Source organism: Manacus candei, unplaced genomic scaffold (genome assembly GCF_025592945.1).
Source record: "Manacus candei isolate 608988 ecotype Guabito, Panama unplaced genomic scaffold, ASM2559294v1 h1tg000076l, whole genome shotgun sequence".
NCBI classification, from domain to species: Eukaryota; Metazoa; Chordata; class Aves; order Passeriformes; family Pipridae; genus Manacus; species Manacus candei.
In genome coordinates, this window is record NW_026138124.1 from 9,530,265 (window position 1) to 9,543,195 (window position 12,931).

Sequence of the window (12,931 nt, forward strand, 5' to 3'; positions counted from 1 at the left end):
ATTCAATAAGATGGGGCTTTTCACTTACAGTTTAATATTAACATTTTCCCATAAATGTTAATGAATAAAAGTCTACTGTTTTATGTATTATCCATGGTGGGGAGACAGCAGGCTAGGAATGGAAGGGAAGCTAATCTTTTCATACCACAAATTAGGATATATACTTCAAGGAGAACTAAGCATTCCCAGCATTGCCAGGGACCTGGCCACAACCCTGCTTCCTCTGGGGGCAGCCACTGGATCTGGTCCCACAGGGATGCTCCAGGGAGTCTCCTTCCCCACTGATCAGTGAGATCCTCCCCCAGCCAAAATCCCCTTTGGGTTTGTTTCTCCTTTTCCCTATCCCTCTCTCCTTCTGCCTGACCACATCCCCTAAGACACCCTACAAGCATCAGACAGCCAACACCACCATCAGCCAAGGCCTGATATCCTCAGACTCCACCATGGATAGCAAGGCAGGATTATGGCAAAAATCAGGTTATTATTTGCCTGATCTTCTGCCAGAGAAAGGGGTGATGAGAGGTGAGGGCAGGGCTGCAAACTGCAGCACAACAACATGAAACCACACAGCATCCAGAGGGGTGGGAGAAGGACCTGGAGATGGCAGAGGTGGCACTTTGGGGGCTCACCAAAGGACCTGTGCCTGCTGCTGCCAAAGCAGGAGGTTTGGATCCTGCTGTGGGAGAGGGGCTGAGAGCACTGGAGGCTGCAGGGCCAGAGGGTTGGCTCACACCAGAACATTTGCATTGTTTTGGCTCTTGACCTTCCATTTACTGCCGGGGGTTTTGCTGTGTTAATGTGTATTTTGCTGTTTGGTGACTCATGCTTTGTCCTACCTCCCTAATAAGTGTTCATTTAACAGTTTGACTGCTTAACAATTTATTGCACAAATGGGTTTCCATTCCACAGCCTCCTCTCCCATCTCCCCCGGAGAGGGCAATGCATAGTTTATGAGAGCTTTGTGATGGCCTGTGCTGCACACCCCAAAAATCAGCAAATACCAAACAGCTCTCTGGGGCTGCTGGGCTCGGGAGGAGGGACAGGAACTGTCTTGTCTTTATTCTGCCACCACCTCAGCAGCTGCAACAAGTTTTGGTTCACAAAACAGCTGTAAAAATACCAGTTCTGGTTCAAATGCTGGGAGACGAGGGCTCTTGTACTTACTAAGAGAGATATGCTTGCCATAAGTCGTATTCTACATAAAAATACCATGCAAAGAATCCTAAAAGGAATGACAAGGTAATTATAGAGATTAGAGATGGAAAAACCCTGTAGTCTCCTGCCCCCTGCTCAGTGTGGGACCACTCGGTGTGGGGCAGACTTCAGGCCTCAGACTTTTAAAGGGAAGATTTAATAAACACTGAGAAACATTTCTAAATATTTAGAAAACTCAAAATAACAGATTTCCAAGCCAAGCTGTGCAAACAGAACATGAATTTAGAAAACTTGTTAAAAAATCAACAGCTTCTGCGTGTGCCCAAATATATTTCTTTGGATTAGCAGGCATCACCTCATGGGCAGGATGCTGCATGTGGAGCTGGGAATTCCCCGTGGGAATACCTACCGTGGCTCTCCTCTTGTTCCCCCTGGAATTAACAGCAGAAGCCTCAGGGATGCAAACAGCTTAATGCTTTAGGAGGGACTCAACAGACAGTCAAATGTGAGCAAAGCCAAGCGAGACAGGACAGAGCTTTAAATTTTCCTGTGAAATTCTGGAGTATTGCAGTTAATTTGCTTCATCATTAGGAGGAAAAACAACAACCCAAAGCAAACCAAAACAAACCCCAACAACAATAACAAATCTCTAAGGAGAAAGGGAACTGTGTCTCTGCTCACCACTTTGAGACAAAGCACTGGAAGGAAAATGTCCAGTTCCAATAATGTCATAACCTGATTACAGCCTGACCAGAAGAGCTAAAACACTTGCAGAACAATGAGTAAGGAATTAAGTTTTAAATTGAGTGCTGGCCCTATCTCGTGTCACTTCTTTATATTCCAGTAGAAAGGACACTGCTGAGCTCATTGCATCCAGAGCAGTGTGGATGCCTGGATGCAGACACCATTTAGTCATCTCCTATATGTTCCTCCCCATTTCTCTCTCCGGGAGGAATGACAAATCCAGAAATGTGACTGCACTTTGTTTTATTATGATATCGATTTTTCTGCAAAGGGAAAAGTGCATTTATCCCCCAGGTCTGTGCGCTGGCAGGAAAGGGTTAACAAAATGTTTATCACAAAGCTGGCTTCAGAGTTGAAAGTAATGTGATCAGTAATGAATTTTGTGTTACATTAGGTTGTATAAATGGACAGACAAGCGCAGACAACAAGTGGCCAGGAGTCGGGGCTAATCTAATGATGTAAAAATAGAGACAGCACCAATTATACTTGGGGCCAGCTCAGAGCTCCTGCAGGGACTGCAAATGAATAGGTACAAATCAAATTACTGACTAATAGACGCACTACAAGAGAGGGCAGTCAATGCTAAATACATTAGGGCCTTGTGACCTCTCTGCTCTGAACAGCAGAATCCTAAATTTGACTTAAAAAAAAAAAAAATAAATCAAAGAAACTCTTGTTCGTTTAAGGAGAGAAACAGAACAATGTTATTTGTGAAATGACTTGAGACACTTTGATATTTTTTTTTTTGGGGGTTTGTCCCCCTACGGCCACGTTAGGTACGTGTAGCCCTTGGAAAGCTGAGAGAGGGTTTGCTTTTTAGAACAAGGAAAAAACAATATTCTTTGTGCAAAAGTTAAGACCTGATAACAATACAGTTGTGTTACATACCAAAACATTTCAAAGCCATGTGCCTCTTTGTGGTGATGTTTTTTACTGCTACTTCACCGGCTGTGTCTGTATCAAAAATAAAATATTTCTTAAAGAAAATGCCTTGATTTAATAAGAAGAAAAAGAAAAGGAATCTCCCCACACCACAATTGATAATAAGCAACTTGTTATCAAATGGCAGAAAAGTCAGAGTTGTCTTGTGGTTTCAGTGCTCCCTTTAGAATTTTTCTACAAACAGTAATGAACTTAATTTCACACCAGAAACATTCATGGTATCAGCATTGACATCCCCCTCCCCCTTAAATAATGTATGACCTGGAAGAACTTCCACTAAAAACTCCCAGGGCCGGTGGCAAGATGGATTTGGAGACCTGGGAAATTGCAGGGAAATGAAAAATGCTCCTGTTAGCCCTGGAGGGGCTGTGGGATGGGACTGCTCCGGGACACCCTTGGGCAGGAGAGAGCAAGAAGCCCAGGCTGAAGTGCTCCATGTCCCAAAATGTGTGCAAGGCCAATGCTCCTCTTGCCCAGCACTTCAAAAGTTGTGGCTCCTAAAGAGACAGAATTTTCCTTCCTTTCAAACGAGGCCCATCCAAATAAACCTTTTGCAGGAAGAACTGCACTGAGCTCTTCGACTTATTTGAGGGGGTAATTTAATCTCTGACCCTGGGATGAATATTCTGAAAGCTCAAAGGCTGCTTTTAGCATGGATGTTATTTGATCCACCAGTGGGTTTGCTGCCCGAGCTGGTTTTGCACTGAACCTGTGCAGAAATCTCTTGGCAGAAATGCTCCACAGAGGGAAAATCCACTGCTCTGTGTTCCTACAGCCCATGTCTGAGTTAGGATTAGGACCAGCTGAGGAGAGAGAAGGGGAAAACTGTCTTGGGTAAATTAAAAGGAAGAGGAAGGAAAGAATGAAAGGAGGGAGAGACAGAGAGAGGGGAAGGTACCAATGGAAGCTCTTACTCTATAAAGGGCTAATCCTATTCCTGAAATTAAATGTACAGATACATCTATGCTCAGGTGGCTGCTGATCTTTGAACAGAGCTTGTGACCACAGTTATCTTTGGAAAAAATCCCCAGGAAGGATGTTCCTTGCACAGGAGTCACTGGCTCGCTCTCCTCCCTCCGCTTCCCACCTCATCCAGGCACACCAGGAAACGTGTGACTTCACCTCTCCAAGCCCCAGATTTCACAGAAAGATCTCCAAATCATCCCCCTGCAAATCTCAAAGGTGTCCAGACCCGAGTTAGGCTCAGGTTGGTGTAACCACACAGCTTTGGCCGAGGACCAGGATCCCAACTGCCCGGAACACCGATCCTGGGTTTCCTACGGGCTGTTCCCTAACAGCACGTCTAATTAGCTCCACTTACTTACATCCCATTAATCAGGTTAAAGAGTTTGCTTCAACATATGAGCTTCCTTCATCGCATTATGAGTTTGCTCATGACGTTTGGAAGGAATCCAGATGGTTTCCTCCGAGGGCCAGAGGTGCAACTCACCGCTGTGCCACGGGGCTTCCCACGGGCTTGGAGTTTTGCAGGAGTTTTGGAAGAAATATATATTTAAAAAAAACAAACTATCCCGTTGCTCAGACTGTAATGGTTTGGTCCCCTGTGATAGACTAATTTTAAATATTAAGCCTAGAAATCACTAAAATACATCTGAAAGCTTGAAAAACGTACTTGCTGAAGGAATAGGTGAATCAGAGGATTTACTGATTACTAAATTGTATTTTTGGAGGGAAAGATTTCTAGCCTGGGCTGGCAATTTCTGCATGTCCAGCTGAAGTGGAATGCTGTCAGAGATATTTGTCTCCTGAAAGCACAGTTTCATAAATCACATAAATCTTTTTTTTTTTTTTTTGGGGGGAATGCACTGTGAAGTTCCAGCACACACTCAGAAACTGCACTGCAAATGTAAATATTGTAGCTGCTTGAAAACAAAGCCTTGCAAGCAAAAGAGGGCACTGACCACTAACATTTGGGAGTAGACCTAATTTTTTTTTTTTGTCAGTGAGAGTTTGACAGAAACAGCAAAAACATCTTTTTGCATCTTTGCCAATTTACGCCCTCTTTGGAATTAAATGTGTATCTGGGCTGACAGCTTATGTACAGCAGACTCCACTTAAGATAGACATGGGTCGTCTGGATAATTGGATAACAAGGAGAAAAGCTGGTTTCCCAATCAAGTCAACTAGCTGGATGACTGGAGTTATCATTTAGGTCACGAGGAAAGGAGATTTTTGGGGGGTCATTTTCCAGACCTGGTTCTTCTCCCATCCACTGTCCAACAGCCCTTGGCAACCAGCTGGAGTTGGAGGTGGGAAAGACCCATCTAATTCCCCTTCCCTGCAAATGCCAGATTATCCCTCATGTTTTTAGCATCCTCCAGTTTGATGTTTCTGGAATGACCAATCTTTGGGTCATTTCTGCCTCTGCCAGTAGCCAGGACCCAGGGTTAGTGTTGCCATTCCTGCTCTGCAGTGCAAGGGGGCAGGTATCAAAGACCCTGTGAGTATCTACCCCCCCTTAGGTCTGTGCACCACAAGCACATGCTTCCTCCTCACTCCTGCAGCACATCAGCCCTGACTACTAAATAAATCTACGTGTCAGCTATGCCCTAACAGTTAAGGCATTAAAAGAATCTATTTATCTCTTGCCATTAAGTGCATGTCAGGGCCAGTTGAGCACTTGACAAAGTCTCACTGTCCACCCTACTGCCCATTTTTTGTCCACACAGTGGACCTGTGCACTGCATGTGCTCCATATCTCAACATTCCGAGTTAGAAATGTTCATTAACTCGTGCTGCAGCTCGAGTAGGACTTTGCAAGTTCTGTTAAATCTCTGCAAAATCTATTTAAGGACTGAAGCGAATCCAAGGAGCACAAACAGGGGTTGCAGTATGCACAACATAAAGGCATGAGCAAGTTAAAATAAGCCATTTTAGGATTATTAGAAGGAAGACTATAACTTCCACAATTCTGAGTCCAATGCAGAAATATAACCACTGGTTTTGGAAGCAGCACCAACATAAAAATCAACTACCAACAAGTAAACCTTCAGTGTGTCCTTTTCTGCTGAACTGTTTGCTGTCCTTTCGCTGCAGTGAGTGGGCAGCAGAGAAACCAAGGAAGAAAACTGCATGTTTTCAAAGCTAAACCAGTTCAGCTGAGGCTGGGTACGATGTAAGTGCTTTGGGGAAAGTGAAAACTCTCCTACTTGTTACGAGGCAACAAAGACGCCTCTTCTTTGAAGCCAGGGTAATGTAGCTCCACACTTATCTTCCCCCATTTATTAAGCAGCAGACAGATGAGCCCTTCCCTGTGCTCCCAGCCTGAGGAATGGTGCTGGCAGCCAGTGCCAGTCGACTCCCTCGGCAAGTGCAGCTCTCCAGGTACCATCTGAGCAGGAGAGAACTTTTTATGTCTGTCTGGTAAGAGGAGCAGCTCAAGAGCTGTCAGGGGATGGAAGTGGAAAGGGCATGGGAGTTCACCGCCTTATCACCAGGTTTTCTCTGCTGCTCTGAGTCACCACATGCCCAGATCCTGAGAATAAAGTATGTTAGTGGTAGAGAGAATCCCACAACAGGCAGGAAAACACAGAGTGTTAATGAGAGCAAGAGGAGGGTGGTGGGATGGGGTGAGCTGGGTCAGTGCTCACGTTACTCATTACTGCCACGTACATTTGCTGCTCTGAGTTGGCACCCACCTTGCACTCATTAGGAAGATTTATGTGTCTGGAGTAAAAGCAGGGAGAAATCTCTCTGGATGAATTTTAGCTCAGTGATGGCATCCCTGCAAACAGCTCCTTTCTGCCTTTACACCTGCAGTGCTGTGAGCCTCAGCCTTTGCCAGAGAAGTTGGCTCTCACTGCCATCAGCTGGGCTTGGTGGAAATGGAAGGAAAATACAGGGCTCTGCCTCTGACAAAGCTCTTGGTTTACAATATAATACACTGTGAAGTCTCCAGGGCAGTCAGTCACCTTAGCTTGGCATGTCTGGAAGGCTTCAGCTTTCAGAGAAGGTATTCCCCTCACCTTTCCCCTACCATCCACAGCCTGAGGGGTGCTGACCCGTTATCAGCAGTGGATACCCTCCCAAAGTTCACACTGATCACAGTGTGGGTCAGTAAGTGATGAAATATGTGACTTTCTCTATTTTCACAGCCTGTTTTTTCCACCTTCCAAGGCCTTTACAGACACGAGCTGATTAAACTCCACACCAGCACCGTGAGGCACCTCTATCCTCACTGCAGTGATGGAGCTCTGGAGTCATGGACACGTGAAATGCCTCATCCAAGGCAACAAACTGGTGAGGATTTGCACCAGATCTCTAAGAGACCCACACTTAGTCTTCAACCAACTCTTTCTGTTAATACCAAATCTTAAACCAAATCCTTTGACTTCATTTTTCCCAAGATGGAAATCAGAGGAGAGACAGTTGGAAAGGTGACCAGTTGGGTTAAAAGGGCTTAAATTCTGCTCTGAATCCTCCTCCTGCAGACTGTGGGAGGCAGATGCAGTTTTTGTACCTGCTGTATGTGCCCAAAGGTGACCCACCTGCAAAGCAGGGGAGGAGCCCTGGTGGGAGAGACCCTGAGCCTTCTGGAGGAGCAGGAAGAGCTCAGAGCAGCACAAGACTCTCAGCAACACATGAGGGCAAAAGCAAAAGGAAGAGACAACTCCTGCCTTACACAGCCTTCCTGAAAGGTCCAGGGGTTGGCATTCCCACACCTTTCTGCCAGAGTTCCTCCTCTTTTTCTTTCCCAGGCAAGCTGCCAGAAGAGCAACAAGCGAGCTGGCAGCTGATGTCAGGAGCCACCATAACTGTTGGGTGTTTTTACTAGAGGTGTTTTTTAGAACAAGTCAAAATTAATGGAGACAATAAAACCGCAATAGCTGCGTTTTAATTTCTGAGCATCTCCTACCACGGGGCCCCTCCTGACAGCATAATCTCTGACGTGCCATTCCATTTACTTAAACAGATGATATAATTTATCAATATAATGGACACTGATGAAGATGGATTAATTTGGATTACAGAACCAGCGGCTCTATTCAGGACACAAAATGAGGATATGTGTGATTATGACATTGTTTGGAGCAGGGTGGGCAAGGGCAGCAATCTGCAGAGAAACTTGGGTGCTCCTGAGCTGGCAGGAGAGGGAGGAGAGCCCTTATGATAAAGGGCTTCATGTGCCAGTATTTTTCTTCAAGTTATTTAAGGCTTCTCAGACTGTGTTTATGGGAGGTATCACTAATTCCCTTCTATGAATGACCTCGCTCGCACTGAGATATCCCCCGCCCAAAAGTTAATCAGTGAGAGAGAGAGAGAGAGAGAGAGAGAGAGAGAGAGAACGCACAGAGAAAAAGAAAAGCAAAACTTAAAATAAATAAATAAATAAATAAAAAGAAATTAAAAAACAAAAATCACCATTGGGTGAGATGTACGTGATCTCTGATCACACCTCTTCTTTGTACCTGTTCCTGATCCCACCATGTCCCTGCTGGGGGATTCGCACATCGCGTCGGCCAGGCGCTCCCGCAGGCCCTCCTCCGTGTGCTCCATGGAGGACATGTGGCGCAGACCGAAGTTCTCGGGCCAGCTCCCGCACACCTCCAGCAAGGTCACGCTCCGGTCGAAGGCACCTGCAACACACAAACAGGACATGTTTGGGACATGTTTGGGACACGTTTGGGACACGTTTGGGGCACGCCGGGACCAACCTCCTCCCGCGCGAGGGAAAGAACGAAGCCCCTTTTCGCGTCTGGAGGCCGGGAAAAGGTAATTTTGGTAACTTGGTTGTGAGTGTTGGTGCTACCAGCACAGCAGAGCCTTAAATACTGACCAGCCGAGACCAAGCAGTTGTAAACGAAATTAAAATAAAATTAAAATACAGACCCACTTCTGGTCTCGCACCAGCGAGAGTCACAAAAGCAGCACAATAATGCAAATGGGAATGGTGTGTAATGTTAAAAAAAATGCACTTTTAAGTATATGTTAGACATCTAGAAATTATTTTTCAAGTTGATTTGTCTTGGTGTTACCAGCACAGCAGGATTAGATAGAGCCCTAAGTACTACTGACCAGCTTTGACCAAACAAAAAGGTTAAATTAAAAATACAGACCCAATTCCGGTCTCACAGCAGTGAGAGAGAGTCATGAGAGCAGCACAGTAACAAAACATGAATGACATGCAATGTTAAAAAACATACATATGTTTTTAAGTATATGTTAGACAACAAGAAATTACTTTTAAAGTTGATTTGTCTTTCACTGGGCTGCTGCTGAGATCCTTTCCCCCCTTCCTACCTCACACAGAGGAAACAGTCATTTTGTCTTTGCCAATAGGCAGAAATTTTAGCTAAAACCCCTTTCTTGCACTTAAAACAGAGAACTGCAACAGTGTGGCAGAGCTGCCTTGTGTCTGAAGTGTGTTTGCTGAGGGAAGAAACCAAGCCCTTCCCTCAGTCTGGAGTATCTGTGGGTTTTCTCTGTTCCTGCCCGGTGAAGTTTTAGGTCAAACGTGCTCCAAGAGAGACTCTTTCACCAGCAGCACGTTACTGAAGATGCTGGTTCTTGTGACGGAGCGCACGTACCTACAAAAGACACTTCAAATAACCCCTTGACTTGCAGTTATTACCTCATTCACAGCAGAGTATGATGTTCTGCCCAATGCAAAGATTAGATTCCGAATTCAGGATCACTTCAAAGTACAAATTAAAATGATTCTCCTTTATTATACAGCAAGTCTTCTGCGAAGGCTTACTTAAATCATTCCCACTTGGAACAAGATTACAGTTATGCTTTGTTGCTTCAAGCACATACCATTTACTCCACTATTAGGTAACTGAATATGCAGCGTTTATTGTGCCTGGTTTCTGCCAGCCTAGTGGGGGGGGGGGGCAGGGAGGGGGGAGAAAAAATGCAAATGCCAATGTTTCTCAAAGTTAAAAGTACATGAAACACGTCCTTGTTATCAGGCCTTTGGTTTTCCCCTTTGATCAGCCGTCAGAAACTATCTACACTTGTAGTCTGTGACTGTACAGCTTCACAGCACACCCCCTGCCACTGACAGGTGGTAATAGAAAGGGTGAGAGACCAAGCCCCGCGGCAGGCGTCCCTTCCTCTGATAACGTCCAAAGTACCGGGTGATAACCGTTAGTAAACACTCGGGCAGCCAGTTAATCCATACATCAGCAAAGAGGGGCAGATAATTTTGAACTCTAATGGCACGGACAAAAGCACCGGGGCTGGCATTTCAGGGATTTATATGGGCTGCAATGGTGACTCCTGGCTCCTGAATTTCATCGGCGCGCAACAAACTTTGATTTATCTCCTCGCCTGGCTGCAGAGTGGATTCCTGGCACTAGAAAACCATCAACACTAAAATGGACCTCTACAAAATGGGACCGTGGCTCTTATGTGATACATGCACTTGAACTCTGGATGAATCCCAGTTTAAACCAAGAGGAGGAATGGCCAAATATTTCAACTTTTAATGGGTCTTTGGATTTATAAGGTTGCTCCAGTCTACTAATTTGTTTTAAAGCAAGGGTTCTTGAAGCTTGTTTGAGAAAATGCAGCGAGGAGGCGAAGTAATTCCGGTGATGTTTAAGTCTCTGAAACATTTTCATGATGTCAGTTCTCCTAAAGGCAGGAGGAAAAGCAAAATTTGATCTTTTTTTGAAGCTTTTTTCCCCCCAAGTCATCCTTCTACAGTTTCATGCAACCCTGAGACTCCCACTCTGCACATACTCCAAGACCCCACGGATTTCAGCTGTTTTTGACAGGCCTGTTCACATACCCAGAGAGCCACTGGGGGGGCTTTTAAACCTGCTTCCCAAACCCCAGGGAAGCAGCGGGGGGATTATGAGCTCCCACAGGTTTGCAGGGTTGTGCCAGAGATGAGAAATCTCCTCTTTCCTGGTGTCTGCCTTTATTCCTGAAGTGAGAAATGGGAGCATTTCTGCTCCTATAAGCAGACACATGAATAATAAGGCAAATGGCTTTTGAAGCTCTGCCAAGATGCCTGCTTATGTGTACAGGGAGAAACTTCGTGGAGCGCCAGGCTCTGGCTCCTGAGATACTTGAGTGAGAGCAAAGGAGACAAGTGCAGCGTTACCTCTGCAATCAGGGCCAGGAGCTGCCAAAACTTCTTAGCAGCAACGTGTGAGGTTGCAAGTGTTAATGCAAATGCAGGTTAGAGGGATTAACTGCACTGAAAGTTTTCTTGTAAAAAAAAAAAACCAAAACAACCTGTAAGGCTGGGGAAGCTCTAGTTTTATCTTTCCTCCCTTTTCAGTCCTTCTCCACTTTAGCAGTGCACATCTGGCAACACCATCCATGTCCAGACATCCAGCTGTGATTCAGCAGCCACCGCTGCACCCCATGGGTGAGTGCCCTGCCTGTGAGTAACAGGAGAGGTCTGTGCACCAGCATCTGCTCTGTGCTGCAGTGGCACCCACAAATTCCTCCTTATTTCCATGCACACATTGATAAAAGGTGTTCCGGGTAAAGCTGAACACGCAGAGTGTGACTGAGGTTATTCTGGCTGTGGGGGTAGAAAATGGGACCTTGCTTGAGCAGGCAGGTCCTTTCCTACTGTAAATCCCTGGCTCTGTCCCTCTCTGATGTAAAACAAAACCGCTCCAGCAAAAACAAGACCAACTGTCATACACCTTCCTGTCTGTCCTGCCACTGCATCAGCAGACAGCACATGTATCAGAGTAAAATGATTTTTCAAAGGCAGAATTAGGTCCTGGGTATTTTTACACCTTGGAAAATTCTTCTGTGGAGTGTGTGTGACATGGCAGTGGGCTGGTTGCTCCCAGGAGCCTGTGGGTGCTTCGCCCTCCGTGCATCATTCCCGACGGCACACGGGTTAATGGCATTAAACTTACACTGATAGCAGCTCACCCTATCTCTGCTATTTATTAAATTGTAATCTCTCCCTCTCTCTCCCTCCCTGGCTGCCTCGCTCTCCCCTTTTCAATCCCAGTATCTCACTTGATAACGGATCAAATTCCCCATCGCCGGCCAGCGAGAAGTTTACAAATAAACCTCAGTGGAGCGTCCTCGCTCCCAAAATCCCCCAACCCCGCCGCCGGAATGTGCCTGCAGAACCAGCGGGGCTGAGAAAGCTCCTGCTGATTCCAGGGATTACTGAGGGTTGAGAGAAGGCAGGCTTTGCCTTGTGCTGCCACTGACAGACTGCTGAAACCCTACTGACAGCCACCAATATCAGACCCTGACGTGTGAAGCCCAGACTTCCCTCTGTCCCCCGCCCGGATACGGCTTTGGCAGGGGAACAGGTTCCACCTAAAAGGAGCAATTCATTTAGAAACAACTCAAGAACCAGCAAATTGGGTATTATTTGAGTCAAGCAATTACTAGTGAAATCCTGGTGAAACCTCATTAAATCACTGAAAAAAAAAAATCCCCCTGACTTAAAATTATGTCGATATTTCATCCTATTGCACAGTGTTTTCAGGCCAGCAGAACACTCACTTCTCTGCTTATTTACTGGAGATGAAACTGGGTGGGAATAAAGACCACCAGCCTTTTTTGTATGATGTCCAAGCATCATCCCAGACCCACAGCACTACCAATAAAGAACCCTAGATCAACCCAAATGGAACAAGAATGACCCTTGGATTGACCATCTGGGTCAAAAGTGCTTTGTTTTGCAATTGCAGTTTAAGTTTACACTGCTCCAAACACTCCGAGCTAATTCTGCTCCACACACAGAATTTTCCAATTACAACTCTAATTTTTGCCTGAAAACAACCTCCCACTTCTCCCCTTCCAAGGATATTTGCCTCCCTTTTCTCCCACCATTGCCAATGGAGCAGAATCAGGTCCTCATCTTTCTGCTTAACGTTTCTCGCATTTTATTAATGGCAAAGGCTTCTGTTATTACTCACACCAAATTACCTTGCTTAGACACACGGGATTTAGCATTGCAATTGTTTCAAGGCTTTTAATATAAAAGCAAAATAAATTCTACAGAAGCAATTAAAAAAAACCCTCACCCTAAACTTTGGAAATGTCCTTTCATTTCCCAGCCCCACCAACCAAGAGCGAGAAAACCAGAGAAACTTATTTTCTCCTCTGAAAAAATTTAGTAGTAAAAAGTATT

General features: G+C 45.4%; 1 protein-coding gene across 8 annotated transcripts in view; it reads right to left on the reverse strand.

Annotated features, from left to right (window-relative positions):
• BCAS3 (BCAS3 microtubule associated cell migration factor) overlaps positions 1 to 12,931 on the reverse strand; it is a 314,510-nt gene that overhangs the window by 13,071 nt on the left and 288,508 nt on the right. For 3 of the 8 annotated variants that reach the window (XM_051809391.1, XM_051809390.1, XM_051809397.1), the window contains 2 exons: positions 8,271 to 8,438; positions 2,788 to 2,853 (listed from right to left, as the gene is read on the reverse strand). In XM_051809391.1, the coding sequence (XP_051665351.1) occupies positions 2,788 to 2,853; positions 8,271 to 8,438 (234 nt within the window). Of the gene's footprint in view, positions 1 to 2,787; positions 2,854 to 8,223; positions 8,439 to 12,931 lie in introns of all 8 variants that reach the window. The other 5 variants (XM_051809393.1, XM_051809392.1, XM_051809395.1 and 2 more) reach the window with 4 other exon arrangements.